Genomic DNA, 27,042 nt, shown 5'->3' with positions numbered 1-27,042 from the left:
TTAACTATTTATTTCATAAGCTTCCTATTTTAGCCAACCTAAAACAATAATGAACTATGCAATATTCTTTGACTTTATTTGGTAGAGGAAATGAGTTTGCTTCACTTAAGAATTCCTGTAGGAGTTTCTGTGTTGGCTTTAACCCTTACTCATCTAATTTCTATAATGAACATGTCCTTCTTTCAATTTGGACAGTACCATTAACTGTTAAAAGTGGTGCATACCAAAAAGATACTGACTGAATGGCGACCAGTGCAGATCATGATCGAACTGCATGGATATGCAAGCTGATCATGATCTACACTGGTCGCAAAAACAGAATGAATTGTGTCCAGCATGAAAGGGTTTAAATATTATAATCTCTTTCATGGGCTGTTATTTGAACAGGGACTAAAGTTCCATTCATTTTAAGTGTATTTTATTGTTATTATTTGAAATATTTTAGTGTTGCTGCATAAAGTTTTAATGAAGTTTTTTTTTTCCAATTTCAACATTGAAAAGTCTTGTTATAACATTTTGCATGTCAGACGATATTCTATTATGTTCCGAAGAAGTTAATATGACTTCTGGCTTGTATGGTGGGCGGAAGCGTTCTATTTTGCTATAAATGATGCTTTTCAGACACTTTTATTCCTTAAACTTAACACTATTTCTTTGCAATTCCATCTCAATATGGGTATTTCAGTGGGCTTAATACCAAGCTATCTATTGTGTGTGTGTATATTCCTTATTTTTACACCTTGAAACTGGCTCGTTAAGAGAATTTAAAAAAATATGGCTGATAAACGCAGGTGGGTGTTTAAAAGACAGGTGGCTACTCAAGACAGGTGGAAATTAAAAGAAAGCTGACTGGCTGCTTCATGTAAATGGCTGATTAACCCTTATCCTGCTAAATTTCTAAAATGGACTGGTCCATCATTCAATGTGGGCAGTACCACTTATTTTTCAAAGGGGTGTTTACTGAAAATTAACTGATTGAATAGCGAACAGTGCGGACCATGATCAGCCTGCACATTCAATCTTGGTCTGCACTGGCTGCAAAGGCAGAATCGCTTGCGGCCAGCAGGCTAAAGGTTAATATAGGTGGTTGCTAAAGACAGCTGGAAAATAGAACAAAACGCCAATTAAAATTTTGGTAAGTTTGCTGACTGGCTGCTAAAGGCAGGAGTCCCCTTAATACAGGTGGCTGCTGGCTGCTTAGATAAGTTTAACTGTATATCATCTGAACAGTACCAAGAGTGCTGTAAAAATAACAAAATACTGTAGTTATCCTGGCAACATCAATTTGTTAATGGCACTAATCTCTATATTTACGGCACTATTCTTAGCAAGTTTCAGCAACGACTTTATCTACAACAAGAGAGACTGAAACTTAGAAAAATCTTAGGAACAGCAAACCAGACTATCTTTTTAACATAAAGAGGCTCCCACTGAGCTGTTTCGATTCATAAAGGTTATTGCAAAAACATCATTAAATCATCCTATATTTAATCAACTTGTCAGTAGTAGAAATTGGGAACATAACCAAGACCACAAAATATGTTACAGAATTTTTAACGACTGTCTCAACGACTGTCAGGTACATTAATTTATTTCATTTTTGCTTCTATCCAGGAACAATATTATATTGCAAATAAAAGATGCTTTGATGCCTCTGTGATAAATTTGAGCTTGGATATGGTAATCCTTGTCTATACATAGAATGTAAGTGTTAATTAGATGTAAATCTGTTTGTCTTTTTAGTCTTTAAAGTACATATTAGCTATGCAAGTCTCTGTAGCAATCAAATATTTGTGGTTAAGATTTTGTTACAATGCTGCCATCAGCAATAGGAACAAAAATGCACTAAAACTGTCATAAAATTACTGACATATTGTCTGTGTGACATATGCATTTTATACTGCAAATAACTTGCCTTAACTTCGCTTAAATATCGGCCCGCTTAAATCAATAGGGAGAGCAGAGATCTATGGACTGTAGGGTTGTGAGTTCGATCCACAGGTGAGTTGTATCTTCTCAATGACAATCTAATAGAAGATGGTGTGTCTGAAATCATCTGGGTGTGTCTGAAATCATTTGTCCACCTCTCATTCATGTGGAGGTCAGCAGTTACTTGTGGAGAAAAAGGTTAGTAGCAGAACAGAATCTATGGACACCGATTAGGTTAACTGTCCGCCACTGCATGGTCGAAATTCTCTTGAAATACTACTAACCCATAGCAAAGCAAACTCCGAAATAAACTCATCTGTATTTCTAATAAATAAGAATAAAAACTTCATGCAACTTATCTCATAAAAATGGCTAAAAACATAATACAGGAAATGGATTTAAATTAGTATTGTATGTTTTATGATAACCTTTCTAAAAAAAGATTTTCTTGAAAATCTTACTAAATTTCTGACAGGATTCCAATAAAATATCGTTATCATCTACAGAACTCCAGAATACCATCTAGGCCATTGTATTTTCAAAAGCTTTATATAAAAATAATGAATAAAAAAGGTGACTTTTAGAGTTGATGAAACAAAGATGCCATTTACATAGTGCTGGATTCCAACTAAATTGGCAGACATCTTGGCTATATATCAGTTTTCAAAACAAAATAATAATAGTAGGAGGTGAAGTTTTAATAAGAATAACTTATATTACCAATGCTGCAAGGTTTTGCAGGTCTGAAACAACAGCAGCATATGAGCCGCGTCATGAGAAAACCAACATAGTGGCTTTGCGACCAGGATCCATGCTGTTCGCTTTCAAAGCCTATTGCTATTAGAGAAACTGTTAGCAAACAGCATGGATCCTGACCAGACTGCGCGGATGCGCAGGCTGGTCTGGATCCATGCTGGTCGCAAAGCCACTATGTTGGTTTTCTCATGGCACGGCTCATATTTCAAAAAGTCTGGCTATTGTCAAAACAAACCTTGTAAGCTTCAAAACTTTCTGTAGGACTGCGCAAGCTAAGGTATGTTGCTCTTCACAAATAGACCTATTGAAATGTCACAAACTAAACGTCTTTTGTTCCGCAACATCAAAATAATTTAATTTTTTTTGTATTACTGCCAAGGTTCTCTCAAATTAACCACAAAAAAATAACTGTTGATTAATCTGCCATTCATGTATAGTTTCTAAAATTGCAAACTCACATGACATTGTAAGAATCATTAGTCCCCAGTTTTGCTGGCCATAATCTGCTCTGCCTTCTAACAAGTCCAAATTATGTTAAAGACTTTTCTAATTATTCTAAACCACTTCTTCAATACCACTATAGCATTTGAGATGCAAAGGGAGATAATTTGATAAAAATTGAATAGCTGTAGGAGTTATCTCCCATGATTAATTTACAGATTAATAATATATTTTGCCCATGACAACATAGCTAGCAAAAGACAGGTATTCTGCGTTATTAAAATATTGAAGTGATGAATATTTGAAGAGGCAGCGAGAATATTTAATGTGGATGTTATTTGTATTGACGTGTAGGATTTCCAATATCGTTAAGATTAATAAAATAATCGATGGGTTTCAGCATGGTCACAATTTTATCCTACTTTTGCAAAAGATTTTCTTCTTCTGTTAATCTTTGCATTTACAGTTATCCCCTCTGACCTACTCCCTGGTACTCCCCGTCATATTATTGTCCACCCCCCCCCCCCCCCCCCCCCCCCCCAATACCCCTCACATCATTATACTGAAGGTGATAAAAAACGCACACAAAAAACAGCCTCGGTTGTTGAACGATCTGTAGTCACGGTTGTTGTATACTGTGATCAATAGATGCTTTCAATCCAAACAAGCATGAAAATAACTGTTACGATATTTTGCACACATGAATAAAGAATTTATAGATGAAAACTATTTATCTTCTATAATATCTTTAAACTTCAATGAGAATCATTATACGTATGATTTTATGTATTTTCCAGTCACATAAAACTCATGTACACGAGTTTAGTAAGAATTGCGAAATACAAGACCAGAAAGGGCAAATTCTTTGAACATACTTATATTAGGCTCTTCCAAACCACTCCTAAACATAGATAAATTGTGTTGGGAATCATATTTTAAGAACCAAACAAGATTCAATATGACACTTTATCATAAAGAAACCCCTAAAATGTTTCAATAAATTAGAATATGAAACCTTTCAGAAAGACTCATCTTCACCTAGACTGATACAAAAAATGAAACAAGAAACTTAATGGCGTCTTTAAATCATATTATTTTGAAAGGTGAGTTTCATAATTCAGGCCAGATAACATCATAAAAAGAATATATCTGTGAAGACATGAAGGGGGGAGCACTCTATGAGAGTGATTAATCAAGACAGTTTCTTACAGCAAGATAAGGTCAGAAATATGTTAAAATCTCTCTCTCAAATCTCAGACCTGTATCTAGGAATTGATAGGCTTCAAATAGGATGATGTAGCTTTTATGTCAAGTGCCTGAGAAAGACAAGAAGGACCTCCCTCTAAACTACACCAAGAATAATGTCCCTTTATCAGTATTATCTAGCATTATCTCCCTTTGTCTTATAGATATGAGCTGTTACAAAAGATGCATATCTTTAAGAGGCTGCTCAAAGGCCATAAGGTTAGCCTTACGCTGAGTTTACACTGTAGCCATTATCTACCCATAAAGTTTAATGAGGGCTATCTATTTCCTGTTTATTTCTTCCAAAAAGATAAATTGATCCCCTTTATTCAAGGTAAGGTTTTTTTTTAAACAGAATGTTCATCTTGTCTATATATGAAATTTGTCAAAAATAAAAATGTATTAAAACTGAAATCTGCCATGCTTAATGCCAGGGGTTAGAGCCAGAAGGACCTAAGTATATAGATATAAAGGCACTTACTACCTTCTGGCACTAACACCTCATAATATAGCAAAAGTCAGTGCTATAACATAACAAGCACTAAACAACAACCTGCCTACAGATTCAGAATTTCAGCATTTTGAAATATATCTGCCAAGCCTTACAGCATACCTTAGGTTTTTGACAGACACAATCAGACAAAAAATAATACCCTGTATTTCCCCTTTTCCTTGTAACACCAGGCCTAGAGTCTGTGCCAATCCAAATACCAGTATAATTGAGATTTGTCTTACACAGTCTATCTAGCTCATTCACAAAACTTATTTTTCACATTAGTTACATCTGAATTAAGTCGAGACCTATCTTTCATTATCAATCACAGGCTGTGAAGTTTGTTTCTTTGTCTACTAAATGCTACAATTTTTCCTTATCTCACCAATCAACACCCCCATCCTTTATGTTTTCTTTTTTATATACATCTTTTCCTGTATCTCTTCAGCGTTTTTTTTATCATGAGACCTATCAGGAGCTTTATGTTGTATTTTGTTATTTTTCATCTCATATTGCTGACTTAATCATGCACAGTTTATTATTTCCCCTGTGTATTACTGGATAATTAACTGTTGTGATTGGTGCTGATAAGCCCTGACAGGCTGAGGTGTCAATCACCTTTTGTCAGTAGGGGTTGTTTCAAATGCTTCCAAATTTCAGAAATTGCTATTAAATACCAAATTGAATATTTTACAATCAAGAAGTTATTACACTTTGATTGAAAAATTCAATGCACCATAATTTTTTGGCTGTTACCAAAAAGGATAGTTCTTTACATGCGGATGTTATCACTACAAAGGATAGTATTTTACAGGAGTCTTGATATAAGTTTGATAGCTTTTTTAACCCAACAACAGGTGACTAAATTGTGCCTTTTATACCATGGTAGATGTTTATATTACAGAATGTCATGAACAAATAACAGGCCTATTGATAAGATGAATGAAAATAACATAGTATTTTATAACATTTGTTTACTTTGAACATGAAGGGTGCAACTTTATATTTTTATAAACATATAAAGGTTAGGTTTTATTGTTCATAAAATAAATTACACTCAGGAAATAAATAGCTCTTTTCAGTGGGGTTACATTTATTGATATTTCTATATAACCTAAAAGCATAATTGCAAATGGTTGTTATATTAAGTTTAATGTTTTTTGGTCATTAAATCTTTAAATATACCATAAAAATAATGATTTTTAGTACATTTTTGTCAGGACATGTGATTATTTGAAATCAGACAAGCTGAAAAAGCATGAAATTAACATGAGAGGGGCTTTAAATAGGTAACAAAATCTAATACAAATTCTATTCCTTCCTGTTTATATAGTAGTGAACCATCTCCTCCATGCAGTCAGTCATATCTAGAACACAGTCACACTAAAAACAAAACAGTTCTATTTAACAAACAAAAGCAAAAAAGAATTCATGACAAAACCAACTTTAACAAAAAAATAGTGTGCAAACAAAGACAGGAAACCAAAACATCTATAGTAAATACAATGTGTTATAATAAATGCAAAATATAAACAAAATTGAAAGAGCTGATCTAAATAAAAATATTTATACTAATAATTTAGGACAATGTGTAAGGTGCAAAGATCAATATAAACATGTTTATCATTTGATTTTTGATAGGGGAACAAAACCGATTCTGACATTAATCTGACAGTAAATAAATAATAAAACTTTCTTGGTAAGTTTTGAATTAACTCAAAGTACATAAAAAAGATGTTTATATTAATTTGCTCAAATGACACATTATCCTAACTGATCAATACAAAGGGATGTAAGCCTCATCTTACATGCTTACTAACTATCCTAGAAAGGCTAATTTGTCAAATATATATGGCACAAATGCACATATATGATAAGCCATTATTAACATTGTAGGCAGCAACATAGACAGACAAGATTTAACGATAAACCAATGTCATTCATATTAGAAACAAAAACACCTAAGACCAAAGGTGATCGCAGCTAAGATACAGCGTTTTTATATCATACACACTTCTCTAATAGATGTCATCCTATTGACTAGCTTGCTGGCCAACAAAACCATGAAACCAACCCCCCTGAGGCCTAATTTAATGGGTGAAAATAATGATTATTCAGTTACTATGACAATAAGAATGATAAGGTCTGGGTTAATTGGATGTGCAAACACAGCCGTAAAGCATTCAATGACCATAAAAGGCTAATTTGCATGTATGTTGTAATAGTAATTACGCGCTTATCTTATCTCGCGGGACCTTGTCAATTTCTCTGGTAATGGAAGCGAGGTGTGTCGGCAATTTGCCATTCTTTAAATGAAGACAATTTGACCCTTATTTTATTTCTTATCTCAGTATTCCTGTAATATATTTCTTCAATTTATTTTAACGATTCACAAATAAAATATGAAGAGTTTCGCAGTTTATCAGAAAAGCCATGCCAATTCTATTTTCATATGCAGATATATTACTCATCCTCAATCTCTACAAAGCTGACCTTTACTGTCGCATAACGAAATCAAACATTCCTGGTAAATGGAGCCAGAAGAGAGCAATTTTTCTTGTTTAACGCAGAAAAAAATAGAGGTATGACAACTTTAAACGCAGTGCTGTCTCCTATCTAATGAGAGCCTACTATTTATCAATTACAAAACCAGATTCTCTGAAGAAATACTGGGGGGAAAAAAAGAGACAATTTGCGATGACAAGTAAATGGTGTGTTTCTGCAAGTGACAGTGGTACAACAGACAATGTCTGTAAAATGAAATAAGCGAAATTACTCAAACAAGCAGATTACTTTTTGTTTGATAGGCGTAACATTTGCAGTCAGAATAATCGTTTAAGCTGCAATTCACGTTTATATTTATCAAAATGAAAAAGTAATTATTCTATCCTTGTTGGGAACCAGTCTAAGGCCATGATAAGCCCTCGGACAAGACTAATAACCGAATTATTTCTACATTACTCGTGTTTGTTTTAGACTACAAGTCTTAAACTGAGCCTTGTTCTACTATGGCATTGAAAAACATGACAATTATGCAAGATTGCAGACAAGTTCAATATGTTGTTGTCAGACAATAATTTTCTCATATGACAATCAAGACAAGCAGTTAAGAATAACCAATTTTGCTGTTTTACAGGAAGAAAATGCTGTTAGGTTAGTTTTGGCAGATTTTCAGTCTGACTAAGAAAATCTACCTTTTATAGTTCAAAGACATTTTAGTTATACTTAATATATCATATTATGGATTCTCATACCAATTTGTGTTACTCTGGAATCCTCTAAATAGAGGTGGTTTATAAAGAAATGCTGTGTTTGGATCTCTAAGAAGACACTTGCTAAACTTCAAACAGCTGTAGCCAAAAGCACTAGTTGGTATGAGCAGTTGGGATATGACTGTGTTTAGAAACATTCAAAATGTTGTTAAATACGTCTTTCTTCTTTCCATTCTGGTGAGCAAACTCAGCATGACCCTTGTGTCACAAGATGATGTGCATAATATTCCAGAATAAAGGGAGATAAATAATACAAGTGTCTCAAGTCATTGCATAATATGATAATAACATGATTAACTTTATGACAGCTATTAGAGGTCCTTTAGCAATTTGCATACCAATGTGCTTGAATAATTACAGGAATAAGCCTGTCTGTATAATGTCCTCTCTCTTGGGGACTTATCTGCAGAATTAACACTTACAAAGTGTCCACTTCATGCTGCAAACACCGTCTAAAAATATTCATATGAATGCTTTAGATTTTCTTAGAAATGGTCAGTCACAGATTTTGCATGACCAATGTTACACAAACAAATAACATCACTTCTGTAGCCTTTTCCAAAAAAAAAACAACAACAGATTTTTCCACTTTTCTTTTTTACATTGGAATGTTTAAACAAAACTTGTTTGTCTTCTTGGCCGCTTATAAAGCATCCTTTTATTTTGGCAGATATAAAATATCTTATATGTGGCATTAGATGTTTTTTGTGTCTTCCAATAAAATCTTGCATAAATCATGACACAAATGCATTCGCTTATATCCCCATCTAATGCAAATCAGCATTAATGGATATTTGTATCTTCTCTAGAATCTGTTGTACCATGAATCAGAATTCATCTACATTAGGACAATAACTTGATATTAGCAGTGCTCAGATGCCTAGATTTCTACCAAATGGGACTATCTTATGGAAAAGAACAACAACAAATTATTATAAATTTGTAACATTTAACATTGTAGCCTAAAACATTTTGGATGTTTTCTGACCACATTCCAAACAGAGCTCTGGTGCTCGTGCCATGAATGCTTCAGTCAGCCAAGTTTCACCTTACCATTTTTTTTATGTTGTTAGTTTGCTGTTACAATCTTTTCGTTTTATATTTTCTCTTTGACAAATTTAAAGGAATCAACAGAGTTAATCTGTTACTGTCTCAGGGTCATTTTTTATTGATATATTTCTTATGGGACATGTATGGTAAGGGAAGCAATAACTTCAGAGCTATTAGACGAGGATGAATATATAGTTTGAGTAATTTCTCCATTTGCCATTAGTAGCATTTTCACTCTCGCGCACACCATCGCACAATGGCTTTTTAACATGATTGCTGCTCAACTTTCAATATTTAATCTGAAGTCTCTCGGCCTTTTATGGAAGCCATAAATTACCATCTGGTATGGGGGTAATTACTGGGGAATTCCCGAATGAGACTGCTATATGAAATGTCAATTGTATTTAAAATGCAGTTCGCATTACAAAAATTTGCCAATTGACAGGCACTTGTTGTCTTCGAAATACGAATATTGAAATGGACATGCAATATTCATTTTTGTAAAAAAAACAACAAAAAAACAAATTCTTGTAGGAAACTTCTGTTTCGAAAGTAGGTCAATGACAGATGTGTTATTTTAATGTCTCATTTGCACATCTTCAGTGCAGTTAAAAATTTGGTGCACTGGTTGACCTTTCTGTATATGCAAAAAACTATTAAATTCCTCGACCTTTTACATCGATCAAGACTTTTAATTTAGTATTAGATGGATTATTACAATTTATGAGTTGTTAACATGACATTTTACATCAAACACATACAAAAAAGAAATGTCTCAAAAACATTTGTGACAACCCTTGGTATAGAACTTGACAATGACATTAAACCAACAAAGGGGTTAAACATGAAAATCATTTTGACCTCTATTTTCTTAAAAGAATCACTTTTCAAATGGTATAGTGTTTCATATAATGTATCCGATATTTCAGTGATCTTTGGATTACAATCATTTTTAAGAGATTACAATAAAGTTATTGACCTGTGGTTTTAAGTAGAAAACAAGAAAACATGACCCTGTGTGACTTTTTGTATTTAAAATGGGCAATGAATGGTGAATATTCTTACATTTGGATTGGAATATTTTTTATGGCATTTAGCTGTTACAATTAACATAACTTGTTGTAATTATAGTAAAATTTTTAAGGTCAAACTGTACCTTAAAAGTCTTGTACAATGTTCCAATGCCAAACAGTATAAGACAGAAAAAGAGGAAACTCCACAGGTCGCTTGACATGACAAAAATGAAAATGTTGCAGGCTCGGTTTGATTGAGCCTGTTCATAGACGGTAGTGGAAATGCATGCTACCATCCATGCCCTCAAGCCTCGGGTTGAGCAGAACTCAACATTTACACAGTCATGTTCCAATGTCAAACAGTACAAGGTCATGATTTCAGCGTGAACTGATTATTTTAGTAAATTCCTGACTTCAAATCTATTTACATGTAATGTAGAGCTAGGTTTCATGTATATCTAATTCCATGTAATGCTGACCAAGGCTTCATGTAAATAGGTTGAAAAATGAACTTTAAGTTTGACACTGCATCTAAATCTATTTAAGAAGAAACATAGTTTTATATTGCATGCAAGTCAGTTATCAGGAGCTAAGTTCAGCATTGCATGTAAAGTGTTTGTAATCGGGAACTAATAGTTAGGAAATGCATATGCAAATGTTTGATATCCGAAACTGGTTACTGCATATTGCATGTAAAATGTTTGTGACTGAGCACTAATAGTTAGGCACTGCATGCAAACTGGCTGTACTCTTAGAATGAATAGGTCAGCATTGGATATGAAATGGTTGTATCCGGAACAGCTAGAGGTTTGGTGCTGCATATAAATCATTTCTAGGACCTTGAACCTTGTTGGCATTAATTTGTTATTCTATGTATAATGCTTGGAGCAGCTGTTTAAACTGTTCAAACTTTATCAAAAGTCTTTTAACTGGTTGGAACTGCAGATCCTCTAACTCCATGACTCCCTATTTGTTAGAAAATTTAACTCTTATTAGACTCCCTTTTTGATATATAAGTTAACTCTAAGTCTCCTTATTTGTTATATACTTCCTGCTTGTTAAAAAAAATAATTCTGAGACACCTTATTTGTTGTATAGCAACAATTAATCAATGAAGGAATGAAGATCTTGACCAGACGATTTACACATTGTCTTATCAATTTTGCACTTTGTACAAGAAGAATGTATTGGTAATTGATTTTTCCTGGAATTTATCACAGCCTGGAGAAACTAAGACAGCAAGAAGTGCCAGACAAGACCTCTGACCATTTCCATTTTGTGATGACAATTTAATTATAATCCTCCATGTAATACAAATAGGAAGTATCAATGCTGGTCCTGGATTATTACAGAGTGTCCCTGCGATACTGACAGAATTAGTCCTTATTTGGAAAGAAGCATTTAGTAAAACAAATTATGATTACAGGTCAAAATAACAGGAATATATCTGTAAATTTACTTTGTTGATATTGTTTCTTTTATTTTGGGTTTAAGTTGTTGAAGTCATATTGTGGCTTTACTTGCTTTTAAAGTACCCTGTCAGTAATTATTTCTAAACAGGCTGAGGCACTAAAATGGAACTTAAGAACCAGCAACCTTTCTGCCAGCCAGCCAGATAGCTTATTCCCATACAAGAATTCGACTGTATTTTAGAAATCGATATAAGTGAGGAGAAAGCAAATCAGAAGTAAAGGGCCTTTACTAACAAATGACTATAAGTACCCTAATGTATTGTGTGGCCTGAATCCTCCAAACACCAAGCAGGATGTTCTGTTAATACTTTTAACTTACTCTTGTCTCAAATTTGCTGTTTTGATGAGGCATTATAATTATTTGGCCATGAAGCAAACAAATCGTCAGATCAGCACAAAACGCAGACAACGCATCAACATATTAAAGAAGCATGTAAAAAAACTCTCCGCTGTTTTGTGCCCAGGTCACTATTTATATTTCAGGTTTGAAAAAATCATATTTAATCAACATCTTAACGTGCATGGTATGTTGATACATTCTAAACAACACTGAGGTATTATATGTCCGAATGGGCGGAAGCTTGATCAATTAAACGCACAAGTAAGCTTCTTCAAGTTCAGTCGCTAATCATATTTTATTGACACGTTATTGATGAACCCATCACCAGAGATAATAGAACCATTTGGTAAGTTGGCAACACATCTCTTAAAGAATGCCCTTCATCAATTTGGCTTATATGAAATAATTGTCAGCCTTATAAGTAGGTACTTTATAGAGAGACATAAATCATCAGCTTTCTGCATAGAAACTATAGCAACTGTAAATTAGTAACGAAAATACAGTCTTTTTTTTTGGAGTAGACATGAAGGAGTCAAAGTGTTTATCAAAACTATGAGTTAAAAATATGATTTTTTTTTTATAAAATAATTTGAACTGAAAAATTTGAACTTTCTTTTTTTTCTGATGCCCTTCTGCAATACTTTCAAATGACACTTTTATGATCAATTCATAATAATATAACAACATCATATGTGGCATGTCAAATTGTTGCATTAAATATTTACAGTGTAAATGTTACTAAATACGGAATCAGAACTTCAGGAATAAAAGGTATTTTTACAAAAACATAAACTGCAATTGTATTTGCGAAATATTGTGAAATGTACAATAAAGGTCCGCAAAATAAATGGCAGTCACCGACTATATGACTAACTCCAAATTATGACACTAAATTTCTGTAACTAAAAAATTATGCTCAATTGTTATGTCCTCGGATGTCTCTAAATTTTTCTTCTATTTAATGACTGAAGTCCTGGATGTAGAATATGAGATGGGGGCGATCAATGGAATAAATATGGAGATTGTTCTGCTTTTATCTCTCTACTCCATAAACTGAGAGATAATTATATTTAGATGAGATTTAAAGAGCATAAAATTACTAAATGCATTAACTTTTTTCTCTCCCTTCAGAACAATCTTCGCTGTTGACCTGCTAACCATTTCCTTCATATTTTAGGGTTTTTTTGTAAATTTTTCCTTTTACGGGTGGTTGCTCTATCGGTAGAAAAATCTCATCATTTCAATGTAATATTATACGCATATAAAAATGTGTGAATTTATAAAATAAACTTAGGAATGTGGAATTTTATGCATGAATTATTGGACTGTCGCTAACATATGAGACTGATGTTCTAATATCAATAAATTGCGAAATACATCAATACCCCGTGGCTGTTGTGAACGAACATACTAATGAAATATAAACATTGTCTAAAAATGGGTAGCTCATCAAATTTAATCAACCAATTTAAAGAGGATGCGATTGGATTTCAATATATTCATGTACACATCATTCTATATGTAACTATGTTTAGAGATAAACAAGCATCCAATAATTTTTAACACAGAGTTGTTTGCTATACTTAAATATACATTTTTAAAAAAGAATTTTTAAGCTTCTGAGAAAATGTTTTACCGAACTAGTTTTGCCGTCATTTGCTTGATATTCAAAGAGGATTTACTGCCTGTTTTCAAAAGTGATAAGCATTTAGCATAAAGTCATGCATAGCAAATAGCATTACAACATCTTGATTCAACCATTTTACCCAAGGTATAGCCGATTTAAACCCCCAACTGCCATATAAAAGCCACAAGATGGTGCTGGGGCAGATTTTTATATAAATTATGCATGTTTCACATCAGAGAGCCCTTTTTCAAAATTTTAAATAAACCACTGAATAAAAAGTTATGAAAAATTGCATAAATACACATTGAGATATTCTTTATCAATTGGTGTTTTTATTTTTTAAAACAAAAAATGCTGAAGTATAGTTTCAAAAAATTATTTAAACCTAACTGCCAAAAATTTGAATTTGCTGGGAGGAGCTAATGAGGTCATGAACCCTAGAGGAACAGAGAATGTAAACAATTCCCATGTGGTTAATTTTATCAACAAACCTGATCGTCAGAAGGCTTCATATGTATCAATGGAATTAACACCTAGAGTGCATTGCAAAAGTTCTCCAGAAAGTAATTTTGAATTTTTAAACCAAATAGAATATCATAGTCATTTCTACAGTTATATTTTTATATGTAATATCATAAAAAATGTTTTAAAGAAATAGGGAACTACTAATAACAGACATATAGTGATAAATATTATTTCAAATTTATTAGTCCTTATCACAGCAGCACTTGCTAATTTGTGTGTATTGTTCTGCATCCCAGATTTAAATAGTTTATTATTTCTACATTTATGTGCTAGGTTATCTCAATTAATGGACCAGCCAGTAATGACAGAATTTTAGTTAAATGAATGTTTGATTTTGAGTTTCATTGTTAAATTTACATAAACAAGATTAAAAATCAGGAATGCTAGTCTTGACTCAATTTTTCATAGGATTGATACTGATATGGATGCACAATATGGATAATAATAGTTTTTAACCATTAAAACCTGCAAACTAGTTAAAATTTCTTCTTCAACTGACCAATGTTTACATTTGCCTGTGAATCATTTAAAGTGAGCTATTTTTAGCTAACAGACAGCGTAGAGTAGCATTGTTATTTGATAGGCTCCTCCTACAAAACTTACTGCCAGGGTAGTAAATGTTGGGGCTTTAACCCAAAAATTTGTAGGTGTAAAACTAGCCACTCAACATCTGTATCTATACTGTTTATTTTATCAGGAATTCAAATCATACATGATAATGTACTAATTTTATCGCTTCAAGGTATGTCACATTGTGGTGACAAACTGTAAATGTAATCATGCAAACGCATGTACATTGCTTGTATAAACAAAAACGATGACACCTTTCGAGTTCATTTATGTGTCAGACTTGAAATTCATACTCAAGACCAATAACCCTAAGCTAAATTCAAAGAATTTTATGTTAGTATCAGCCCAGTATCTTAACCCTAAATACCCTGCTAAATTTCTATAATGAACTTGTCCATCTTTCAAATTGGACAGTACCATTAAGTGTTAAAAGGGGTGCTTACCAAAAATATACTGATTGAATGGCGAACAGTGCAGATCATGATCAGACTGCATGGATGTGCAGGCTGATCATGATCTCATTGGTCGCAAAGGCAGACTAAATCATGTTCAGCATGATACGGGTTAAGTGTATTGCATTTAACAAAATTTATTTCTCAAGTTCTTATGGGAGCCAGACTAAGCCACTACCACCTAAAACCCTTGCATTTTTTTGATAAAGCAGCTGACAAAAAGAGTACCAGCTGCACCTCCTCTCTATGATTATTATATAATAACGCATGAATAAGAACTAATTTCCCGCAGGAACCTTAAAAGTGAATGTAACTGGAAAATGGGAGATAAAACATGATATTGGTTATTATTCCATAGTGACTGTCTAATTTTAGCAATTATGTACGTTTACATCAAACTTCTTATGATTTCAAAATACATTGCGTGGCATTTTGTATTTTTTTTGTAATATATAGAAAGACAAAGAACATTTAACCTTTAGCAAGTTGGCGGCAAGTGATTCTGCCTTTGTGGCCAGTGCAGACCGAGATCAGCCTGAATGGACAATGCAGACTGATCATGGTCTGCACAGTGTTCGCTATTCAGTCAGTAAATTTTCTGTGAACACCCCTTCGAATAATAAATCATACAGCCCAAATTGTGTGATTGACCAGATCATTTTTGAGATTTAACAGGCCAGATCTCTAGAGCAAATTTCAGTATGGGGGAACCGTACATTTCAAATACATAAAGTGTAAAAAAAGTACTGTATGATGGGATTTTTTTTTTTACCCAAAAGATCTTTTAACTCATTAAATACAACAAAAAAGTTGATAAAATACCCCTAAACGCATCTGAGAATTTCTTAAAATCTGAAATGAATAGGTCAGTGTCATTGAATGATTCAGATATTTACTTATTGAATTATCAAATACCCGGCATTCAAAGTTCTACAACTTCTGAACTGCGAAAACTGACCCTTGCCTCTATACAAAGGTATAAGGTCTACACAAGGTACTTAAATTTGATAAGAATAATGAGATTTAAATCCTTTAACATGATTTTAACATTTCCGCCAGTTCTTACATTTTCTTATCACCTAGATCAAATTGAATCACTTAAGATTGTAAGAAACCCTTGGGAAATTTACATATAATCTGACTGCATATATATATTCAAACAGTGAATTTTCGTAATTATTTATCTATTATTAAGCTGCATAAGCATTTATTTTAAAGTTAAAAATGACATTTCTATATCAGGTTTATTAAAGGGAAGTAATTAAAATTATCTTAAACGTTATAAATGGCATTTTTTGTCAGGTGTATAAAGGGAGATAATAAACATTTTATGTATTAAATGGCTTCTCTGACATGTATATGAAAGGGAAGAGAAAATAAACATTTATATCCAAGAAACAAATTCTAAATCGGTATTTTAAAGGGAGGTAATCAAAAACCTAAAATGCAAACACAAAAACCATTAAACAATTCTCATCATGAACAAATGATTTTTGCTTCAATGAGGTGTACGTTGCAAGAAACCATACCTGTTATCCACTGTACAGTCAAGCATTTCTCAGAAAAGAAAAGTACCATCGTTACATCTTGCAACCATTTATTTCCATAAATGAACATGTAAAATACTTTTATTATTCACCTTATAATCAGTAACAAACCATTAAAAAAAGGTTTATAGTGAGCCTTGATCCCACAAAATATAACTGAACATTTCCGCAGACTTTAAAATGTCTAGACATTGGCCTCACAAAATTAATGCCCCTTTCAGCTTCAAGGTAATTTGTTTTTGTCCAGATTGTATTTGTAAACAAATAATTTCTTAATAATAGTTTTTAAAAGACTGGAGAAAGTGTATTCATGAACTGCTGAATGAAGAACCCAAACTGAATTATAAAATTCATGACATATGGAAGTATTACTGGAATTTCAGCAACTATGCCAGGTAATTGGCCACTTCCCCATTTGAAAACTAAGTGGAGGAAAAACAATTTGAGAAGTCTAAATGTAAAGCAGTATCAGTGTGTGCAGATATTCTCATCCAGTCCCTGGATTATAAAATGCATCTTTTTGACACTCATTTTCAGTAAGTGTTACAATTCTTTCCAAACAGGGTTTGTAACACCCTGTTACAAACACAGTTTTATGCAATATCAAGCTTATCAATGTTTGCGAAAGACTGTCTTGTGTTTACTGGTGCCTTGTACAATATTTATTGAAATAGTTAAGACTTTTATGGTGCCCATTGAAATTCCTCTTTAAGTAATTACCATTATTATAATCAGATATCAAGGGTAATACAAGTCACATATTATTACAACATCATGACAACAATCAAGTGTCCATTCCTTATAGATTGGATTATTTTCACATTCCAAAATCAAATCTAAAAGACCTTTATCTACTGGTATTTCCTTTGCCTTACTGTGATGATATTCAATGTTGACTTTCTCATTTCTTTGCACTTTGAATAGCTGGAAAGTAATTTCAATAGCTCAGGCAACAAAGTGCTCCTACATAAATATATTTCAATACTTAAGACTAGCTCCTAGACTATGATATATCTTTTTACATTTTTATGAGTGAACTGAGCCAGTCTATATTCTATGTCCAATATCATATTTCAACATCATTCCTCTGTGAAAATCTCTAAAATAGACTGGCTTTTGTCTCTATGAAATTAAATTTGTCAAAAAAGGAAAAATGTAGAAATATATTATTATCAGTCTTGTGGCTAGTCTATTCAATACTGTGAAAACAAAAACTAAAACAATCATTGAAGCTTGTTCTATAAGGATTTTCAATATCCAAATATCAGGGCACAGGCAAAAAAAGGCAGATCTCGACTTATATCATTTGGGTTGATTTGTAAAAAAACCTCCACACTATCAGTCTGTTTAAGCCGAAAACAAATAAGCACACAATTTAAATATTTTTCAGATTGATGGTTGCTATTTCAGGCGAAGTCGGTCAAATGTCTTCACACTATTTTGTTTAAGTTACGGACTGTTTATACTGGATTGCTAGACTGGAATGAAGATATATCAATGGAATGGAACCAAACAGAACAGATTCGAATGGGAAAAGAATTTAATGGAAGGTAGCAGAATTGAATGGAATAGAAAGGACAACAGTATATGCACAAGTTAACAAACCTATTATTGATTCTATTAATATTGCCTTAATAAGCCTAGAAAATGATAAAGTCTGTAATACACATTCTCATAAAAGTTTTCTCCAAACAGTCAATTCATTTAAAAATAACTTGAGGTATAAAGAACAAAAAAATTAAATCTTAAACAAACATGTATGTTTAGAAAAGAGATAATACATAGTGTAAAAGTAAATATTGTAAAATGAGACGAAATCAGGTTTAAACATCAAAACTGTTTGATTTACACTGATGGTTTAAACATTCCATGTATGAAATGGAAAAAAAAATTTAATGGTTATTTAATGTTTGCCTGAACATGCCTGTCAAATTTATGTACAATGATTTTTGTTATATTCTATAATAATAGTTACCTTGTTACAAAAAATTATGATCACCTTTGCATGATAAAATTGTTGGAACCTTAATGATGTCTGCAAGTTATGATGGTACACAGACAAACACTGTTGAAAAAAAAAAGCCCCTTAATTTTTTCTTCATATGTCGTAAGTGTATATTATACCAAGAATCTTGTATTAAATGCATGTGTATTTTGAACAGAATTTGCTGTATTCAGTTACCTGTGCAATCTGTTATAGCTTGATAAATTATTTATTAAACAGAAGGTTTCAGCTGCAGACTACTCCCCCACCTAGACTGTTTACTGCTTATGCTCACTGATCAGTGGAATTATTCATCACTTTGCAAGGAAATTATACACATTATATTCAAATCAAATGAAGCATAAATACCATAAACAGTTAATGCAATGTTCATGTGCACATATTACTGTCCACATGCATAACTACAAATCATTAATATATCATTGCCAAGTTACTATATCTTAGAAGGCCTTGTTATCTAGTGGCAAGCCAAAGGTATGGGGCTCAAATCCCGGTCCAGGTACTGGAGATACTCTTGAGTGTCTCCCACCTAACTAAGAGGCCAAGTGTCTCCCACCTAACTAAGAGGCCAGTACTGGTTCTTCTCTGGAAAGACGGCTTCACGCATATCAGTGCAATACACCAGGCATGTTAAATAACCAGAATGTCTATTCGCAACGAGCTAGGCAAAGTTAGCTTGACAGACCTATATCTAAAGGATTTCTCTCTCTCTGTTTCAGTGTCTTTCTCTCTCTCTGTTTCAGCGCTTTCTCTCGCTCTGTTCCAGTGTCTTTCTCTCACTCTGTTCCAGTGTCTTTCTCTCGCTCTGTTCCAGTGTCTTTCTCTTGCTCTGTTCCAGTGTCTTTCTCCCTCTCTGTTCCAGTGTCTTTCTCTCGCTCTGTTCCAGTGTCTTTCTCGCTCTGTTCCAGTTCCAGTGTCTTTCTCTCGCTCTGACTCCTTGTGGTAAGATTGTTCCAAGTTTGTACAAGCAGTGGTAGTTCTGGTGCCCTGAGTGACTGTCTCTGTCCTATGTAAAGTGCCTTTGAACATGTTGATCATATAAAATGTGCGCTTGATAATAATAACAACAAGACTTCAGGGCTGCATGGTGGTTTTTCACTGATGAGTATGACAGCATCAATTTAACAACTTAATCCTGAGGGTGTTGACTTTTTTGCTTTAATTTAATCAAACCGAGTCTGCTACTTTTTTGCTTGACCGTGTTCAATACTACCATAAGATAAGATTTTACAGTTGATGTTTAAAAAATAGCACTGTTGTTGTTGGGTCACCTCAACACATTTTAAGTGATATGACGACTTTTCCAGCTTTTAATGGTGGAATTATTTAATATCCCAAGGTACCATACCAGGCATTATTTCAGGCACGGGCAGGCACTGTGTAGAACCACTGACCTAATATGAGCCAGCTAGATGACTTACTCACAAGAAGAATTCTAACTACCCAAGCAAGGTTTCTGAACCCACAGCTGCAAGGGGCAAGTGATTTGAAGCTAGCAACCATAACCACTCAGATAAAATAGATTTTTCTCCCATAAAAATAAAGTAAGAATTTGCACAACTAAAGATTCTGAAGCAATATTCTCCTTTTTAATGAACTTATCATAATATTTAAAACAAACTACATTAAAAAGTATAATATCAACTCACATCACCAAGGAAACTGGAAAAGTATTGTCTATACAAACCTTTGAAGTCAGCTTTAATTAGCAAAACCAGGTATGTCACTTTACAAATTAATGCGAATCTTTAAAAACACAAACAATTTCACTCCAGGACAGAAAAATGAATCTGAAATAAACACATTCATTAGTTAAGTCCTATTTTACATTCTGTATGTAATTTATCAGTTTTTCAGAGGTATGTACTTGGCCGAGAGGTAATTGATTAGCTCGTTTGTAGAAAGGGGCTTCAGTTAAATGAAGCGCAGAATATTTAGTTTCAGTTTAAGATTTCTGTCTTTTCAATTAAAGTGTACCCATGGTAATGAACCACAAATATTTATTGCAATTTTTCACCTTGAAAAAGAAGCTGAACCATTTTAGACACCTACACTTAATTCAAGTTCAGACGTTAAAAATACATTAATTCTCGAGAATAAATTACTTTTTTTTTTTTTAAATGCTAATTTAAGCTATAAACTTTATGTAACCACATAGTACAAATTTTGACTGACTGAGAATGAACTTTGAGCATGTAAAATATTTTTTCTCTATAAAAATGCAGGTCCTATAACATTCAAGAAAGTATAATACACAATCACTATTGTTCAGATGGTCCTAACTCAGTCTCCTCATTGTCCAAACCTCACTGCAGTGTGGCAACTGATCATCAGAATACCACTGATGGTCAATTAGGCTCAATCTATTCTAGCTCCACTGGCTCATACTTGCTGTGAAGCAGAACCACTGGGTCCATTCATGACATAAGTATAGAAAAGATCTATCAAAGGAAATAGCTGAAATGGCTGAAAGATGATGGAAGTACCAACTAATCCTAAAGCTAATGGCTCAGCTGAATGCATAAATAATACCCAGCAAAGTCAAAATTATTTTACAGAAATTAACAGCTGTTGTTTATAGTTCAGATGTTAAGAGCAAGACTGCAATAACTCTTTCTATATTTCATATAAGTTACAACAGCAAAATAACAAACCAACATCATTCGCCTTGATGGTCAACTTGTGTATATATATCAGAAGACCATGATTGAAGTAAACAGTCAACAGTGCAACACTGTAACAAGGTAATACATTTACCATGGCACTAATTGATACTACCTTTCTTTCTCCTCCGCAAAAAAGAAGATGCTTCCGCAAAGTTACGGAAAGATGAAACCCTATGATGCATGCTCTGCCAATAATTGCATATAATTGCATGATAACTGCTTAAATTATCATCGATATATTATGGAAACAGAAATGAGCCGTGCCATGAGAAAACCAACATAGTGGGTTTGCGACCAGCATGGATCCAGACCAGCCAGCGCATCCGCGCAGTCTGGTCAGGATCCATGCTGTTCGCTTTTAAAGCCTACTGCAATTAGAGAAACTGTTAGCGAACAGCATGAATCCTGACCAGACTGCGCGGTTGCAAACCCACTATGTTGGTTTTCCCATGGCACGGCTCAAATTTCCTTTCTGTTACTATGATACTGAAAGCAATCATTGCAGTATTTAGCTGCAATAGCAACTTTGGGTAATGTTCCAAAATAATGTACTTAATAGTGTATAATGGAGCTTTCCGACAATAATACAAAACTTACTTGAGATCTGTTTGGCACTTTAAGTAAAGTAGGTTTAAAGGAAAAAACTTAAGGGCAATACTGTTGATTTAGACTTTCACATTGGTTATCTTACTAAAAAATGATGATGTGATAGCGACAAACAAACTTAGAATTTCAGTTCAATTTTGGACTTTTTGGTGACATGTGGGGCCATCTCTCACAAGCGCCTGTTTGTTGCCAGTATATATATGTATGTAACATGTTCACTTTAAAATCAATAGGCTATAAAACTTGTTCAATTTTACACTCCCTCTTCAAACAAATAAATCAAAGGTCCACATGGGCTAATAAAACTCGGGTCTACCCCAGTGTTAAAACAAACACAATACATTACAAACATAGTTTTCCATAAATTTTAACAAACACTGAAGGAAACTGGAATAAAAAAGCAAAACTGATCAATTTTTAATTAAGGTACAAAAAGTGAAAGTTTAATGATGCATAAACAGTTACATTCGTAACATTTACGCATGCAGAAATAGAACAGCATCAATAGATTAAAACAGAATTAAAAATTCATAATAAATTTTAAAAGACATGAACAGGCAGATAAACATTTCAATAAAAGCTTTTGTTTCTCATCCTACTAACCTGTAAATGCACTTCCTGCAGACAATAAGTTTCAAGGCCGGGTCTTTTAGGTCTGAGCTTTTAAATCACCATTATAAATCATAACTTGAAGCTTGTTAGAATCCTTTATACATCTTTTTTTTTGTATTTTCATTTTTTTGTGCAATTAAAGCTACCTGTACTTAAAATAGTACTTAACAACTTTTCAAACTTCAATGATTTAGAGTTCTGGCAATTAGGGTTGGATACCGGTTCCCGGTATCGGTACAATACCGAATAATCACTTCGAAAAGTACCGGTATATACCGTTTCGTAAAAGAACCGGTACCGATTTCGGTATTTCCATAAAAGTAAAAACAAAATTCTTACAAAATCTGCGGCAAAATAAAGCAGAAATTTAAGCAAATAGCGTAATAACGCGATCGGTGCAAAGCCTGGACTATGGCCGACAAAACTATAGAAAGTAGTGTTTCCCTACTGTTTCCCTACTGTGATACCGCTCAGAGTAACCTCCCTTGACATGGAGAGCCAACCGTGCGAATTGTTTCGTATGCTAAATATATTACCTGAAATACTTCTTTCCCCGTCGTTTTAAACAACGTAAACCAATACTTAATTTCAAAATATACGACACTATTTTTCTTTGTAGTTTTCTTTTAAAACCAATGAAAAAAAAAAAGATGTAAATAAAAAATTACGAGACTAAGCTGTAACCTACGTAAACAAATACCGGTAATCGGTTTTCGCGAACCATTAGAAATAATGTTATTGTTGGAATGTTGGTTGTTTCAAGTGTTTTGAAGGTTATTGTTCAATTAAAAATGTGTTGCAAGGTGTTTCACTTTAAAAACATTACTAGTCAACCTAGTCGAAGATAATCATGAGTGAGAATGAGTCTGACTTGTTAGGAGGTAATTTGAAAGCTAATAAGTGTTCAGTTTAACAGTTCTAGACAGTACTGAGCTTTAAAAGCATTACTACAGTGAGTGTATTCATAGATTTAATTTGCATAGTGAGCGAGGTATCTGCTCTAGATTTTTATTTTGGAGAACTAGTCTGTAAGATATGTTTATTTTGTCTAATACATACAACATTCCATTAACAAACTTAAAATGTTCATTTATCACAGCAAATTTTCATGTATATCTACTTACATAGGTGTATATAATACTAAGCAAATCATTGCTTATGTAATGTCCTACAAAGCATGGTATCGGTATCGGTATCGTTAAAAATACCGTATCGTTTCGTTGGTATCGGTATCGGTATCGGACCGCTTCGTCCTTAACGATATCCAACCCTACTGGCAATAGCAAAACTGTGGAGAAACAAGAGAACAATGTTTGGATCCATCGAAGACTTAAAGAAGTTCTCTGTTTTGACAAGAAATTGTAAGAAAATTACCAAAGTCTGCTAGCTTTGTATGTTTTATACATAAACAATAATTTATTATGATTCTATTCGAAAGCTTGGAGCTTCAGACCTGGATCTTGCATGTAATGTTGACCTATTGCAAAGAACATTCACTACAAAGAAGGTAGACTTATCGGCCGGGCAGTCGAGGAAAATTAAGGAGACACACATACAAACAACCGTTGTTAACCTTTGACCTCTAAGTGTGACCGAGGTTGATTTTTGAAATACAGGTCCTGGTCTTGTGCACAGCATATGGTCTTCTTATTCGGCAACATTTGAGCCATGTAATATTGACAGAGGGAGGGCCCAGTTACTGAACATAAACGAAACATTTAAACTTTAAACCCCAAGTGTGACCTTGATCCTTCTGTCTTCTGTGTGGGAGGTTGTCTAATTACACAGAAATATCTGTGTGAAATAATATCAAAAGCCTTAGATGGATGACTGTCGAGTGTTGTGGCCCTATTATAAAACAGACCCCAGAATTTTTTTAATCAGAAGTGTGACCTTGACCTTCGAGCTTTAAGCCTTGGTCTTGTGCACCCACATGCTGCCACATGATGGGGTATATTTGTGCCATTTTATTAGTAATATCAAATTCCCTCAAAGGACAGTAGAGTTTTGGATGGACACTTAATTTGACAGGCACAGGGAAGGGCAGACACGGCTTTTTAGCCATCTAAAAAGAGGTGGGGACACTGTCTGCTTCAGAGGCAAACAATATTACAAAATAAGAACTGTCAGTCTTAAATATACTTTAGACATTATAATATATAAAAAGACGGTCTGTTCCAAGTATTGTATTTGACATTATATTATTGGAGGTAGCTACTAGACAAGACAAATGATAGGCATGCTTTTACCTTCCCAAACATCATACCACACCTGTAGGTAAGCCAATTTCTGTTTGACAAATAGCCTTGTGCTTCATTCACAAATACAACAGCATGTAGTTGAAAAATGCTTTGTTTTGGCAACAGAACCGTAGCATATGCCAAAAATTTGATATAAGCCATGTGGTAACATTATGCTGGATACACTTTTTTTTTCACCCTGTGTTAATTTGAAGTTTTTCAGTATACAAGTGGTATGAGTGCTAAATAATTGCCTCAGTAATGATCAGCTAAACTGCTGACTAACTCTTATAATTGCTCTGTCATCTAAGGAATCTTTTATAGATGTGTTATCCAACACACCAATCAAACAGTCACTTTTGATCTTGTCTTTAATATTTTATCCGAAAAGTAGACGTATCCAAACTTGAGCATATTGAAATCTTGTTTGAAGCTCTTCAGCATGGGAGGCAAGAAAACGTATTTAAAGCATATTCATTTTAACCAAATATCCCGACTTTATGAATGATATATTTTTGACAATGGACATCTGTTATACATCTTAAAAATTTCAGACACGTTTTTTTCTCTCCCAAAAACCTACACACTGGCAAAGGTATCAAAGTATTTTGGACAATATATCAAATATTTAAATTAAGACATATTGAACAAATGTCATTATATAATCAATCAAAAGGCCCAATTATCAAATTATACATTTTGACAGTTTGTCTTTGAAGTTGTTAATATACATAGAACCTGGGGTAGTAAAATATACTCTATTGTATTTTTTCTTTTTTGTTAGTTATTCAATAATAATTTTGTAGAGATATTATTTTGTTTTACCTTGTTTTAAAGGGGAACAAATACTTTAAAACACTTCAGATACAGGCCAGCAGCAGCAGACTGCAGCTGTTGCATCATGGGAAAATGCATTTGGAATGCTTCTACCTTTATCAATAAAATCAGTGCAAAAATCATGCAGAAAGAGATAAAATGAAAGTAAAATGTTTATTTGTGACAAACTTACAACTGTTTTCAAATAAATCTTGAACTAAAGGTTTTAAGTACAAAAGTAAACTAACTTACCATTAAATATGGGTGATATTGTGCTCCAGATGACTTGACCTGCTTTATCATATCGTTTATACAATGTTTACATCCAAAATACTTCTTTTCAATCTCTAGTCATTAAACTATTTTTTTTATACCTTAACTGCGTAGAAATCCAGTCAGAGTTATAAATGTAGTATATCTAATTTAATCCAGTTTCCTTTTCGCGTTTTTAGCATATGAATAAGTTTCTAGTACTTTTTATATTTGGTTTAAAAGTAGAGAGGTCCTATATAAACACATGACATACCATGATAATATAAGTGTCAGTTAACGGCTAGATAATACTATCAAAATTTATCTCCCATACACCCTAGTAACAGAAAAGGAAAAATTACTTTAAGCTAAATTAAAATACCGTATGTATGTGTGTAGTTAAGTGTATTGTGTATATGATAATGAGGCAAGTGATGTAGCTTCATATATCATGTCGAAGTAAACAACTGTTTATGTTTTAACGCATATATCTAATTTCTCGCCACACAATAATCTAATCAAAACCCCATGAATAATTAATGAGTGCTCAAATTGAAGAAAATATTGAATTTAGCTCAATATCTTAGGCCAGAAAAAAAGTACATTAACATGTTTATGCACGATGTGACGCTAATATATTCACTTTTTATAGCTGTAGATTAAGATTTCAGTCCATTAAAAGATCCAATTGAAAACCTCTATATAGACTGTACACAAAACTTGAATTGAACATTTATCACAATATCCCATTGAAATGAAGAGTCTATATATGTGATGTTCGCAAATACGGTGATATGATATCGTATAAATATACCTGCCGAGGGTTTTATACACACGGAACAATAGACAGGCGAGCGGCGACATTTATCAAAGAAATTAAGAAAAGGACTGAAATTCTAAACACACATATAAAACCATCAATGCGAGAAAAAATTCTATTATGAATCAAGTATGGATAAATTCATCAATTTAACATACTGGCGAAATCTGTCTGAAAAAAAGTGACAGAGTTATTTTTCAATCAGGGTTTACCTTGCATTATTTGCTTAAAAAGTGAAAATATTGATAAATATCCCGATCAACTGAAATTTGATTACAATCAACACCTGAGGG

At 33.3% G+C, this 27,042-nt stretch overlaps 1 protein-coding gene across 15 annotated transcripts in view; it reads right to left on the bottom strand.

The window, feature by feature from the left end:
- LOC123531388 (RNA-binding motif, single-stranded-interacting protein 3-like) overlaps positions 1-27,042 on the bottom strand; it is a 202,307-nt gene that overhangs the window by 51,389 nt on the left and 123,876 nt on the right. Inside the window, exon 1 of one of the 15 annotated variants that reach the window (XM_045312286.2) lies at positions 25,930-26,343. The exons of the other annotated variants lie outside the window; for them this stretch is intronic. Within the exon in view, the coding sequence (XP_045168221.1) occupies positions 25,930-25,980 (51 nt within the window). The 5' untranslated portion in view covers positions 25,981-26,343. Of the gene's footprint in view, positions 1-25,929; positions 26,344-27,042 lie in introns of those variants that run through there. 15 annotated transcript variants of the gene reach the window in all.

The sequence above is a fragment of the Mercenaria mercenaria genome, chromosome 11, assembly GCF_021730395.1.
Source record: "Mercenaria mercenaria strain notata chromosome 11, MADL_Memer_1, whole genome shotgun sequence".
NCBI lineage: Eukaryota > Metazoa > Mollusca > Bivalvia > Venerida > Veneridae > Mercenaria > Mercenaria mercenaria.
The sequence above is the reverse complement of the archived record's forward strand: the minus strand, read 5'-3'. Positions and strand labels throughout refer to the sequence as shown.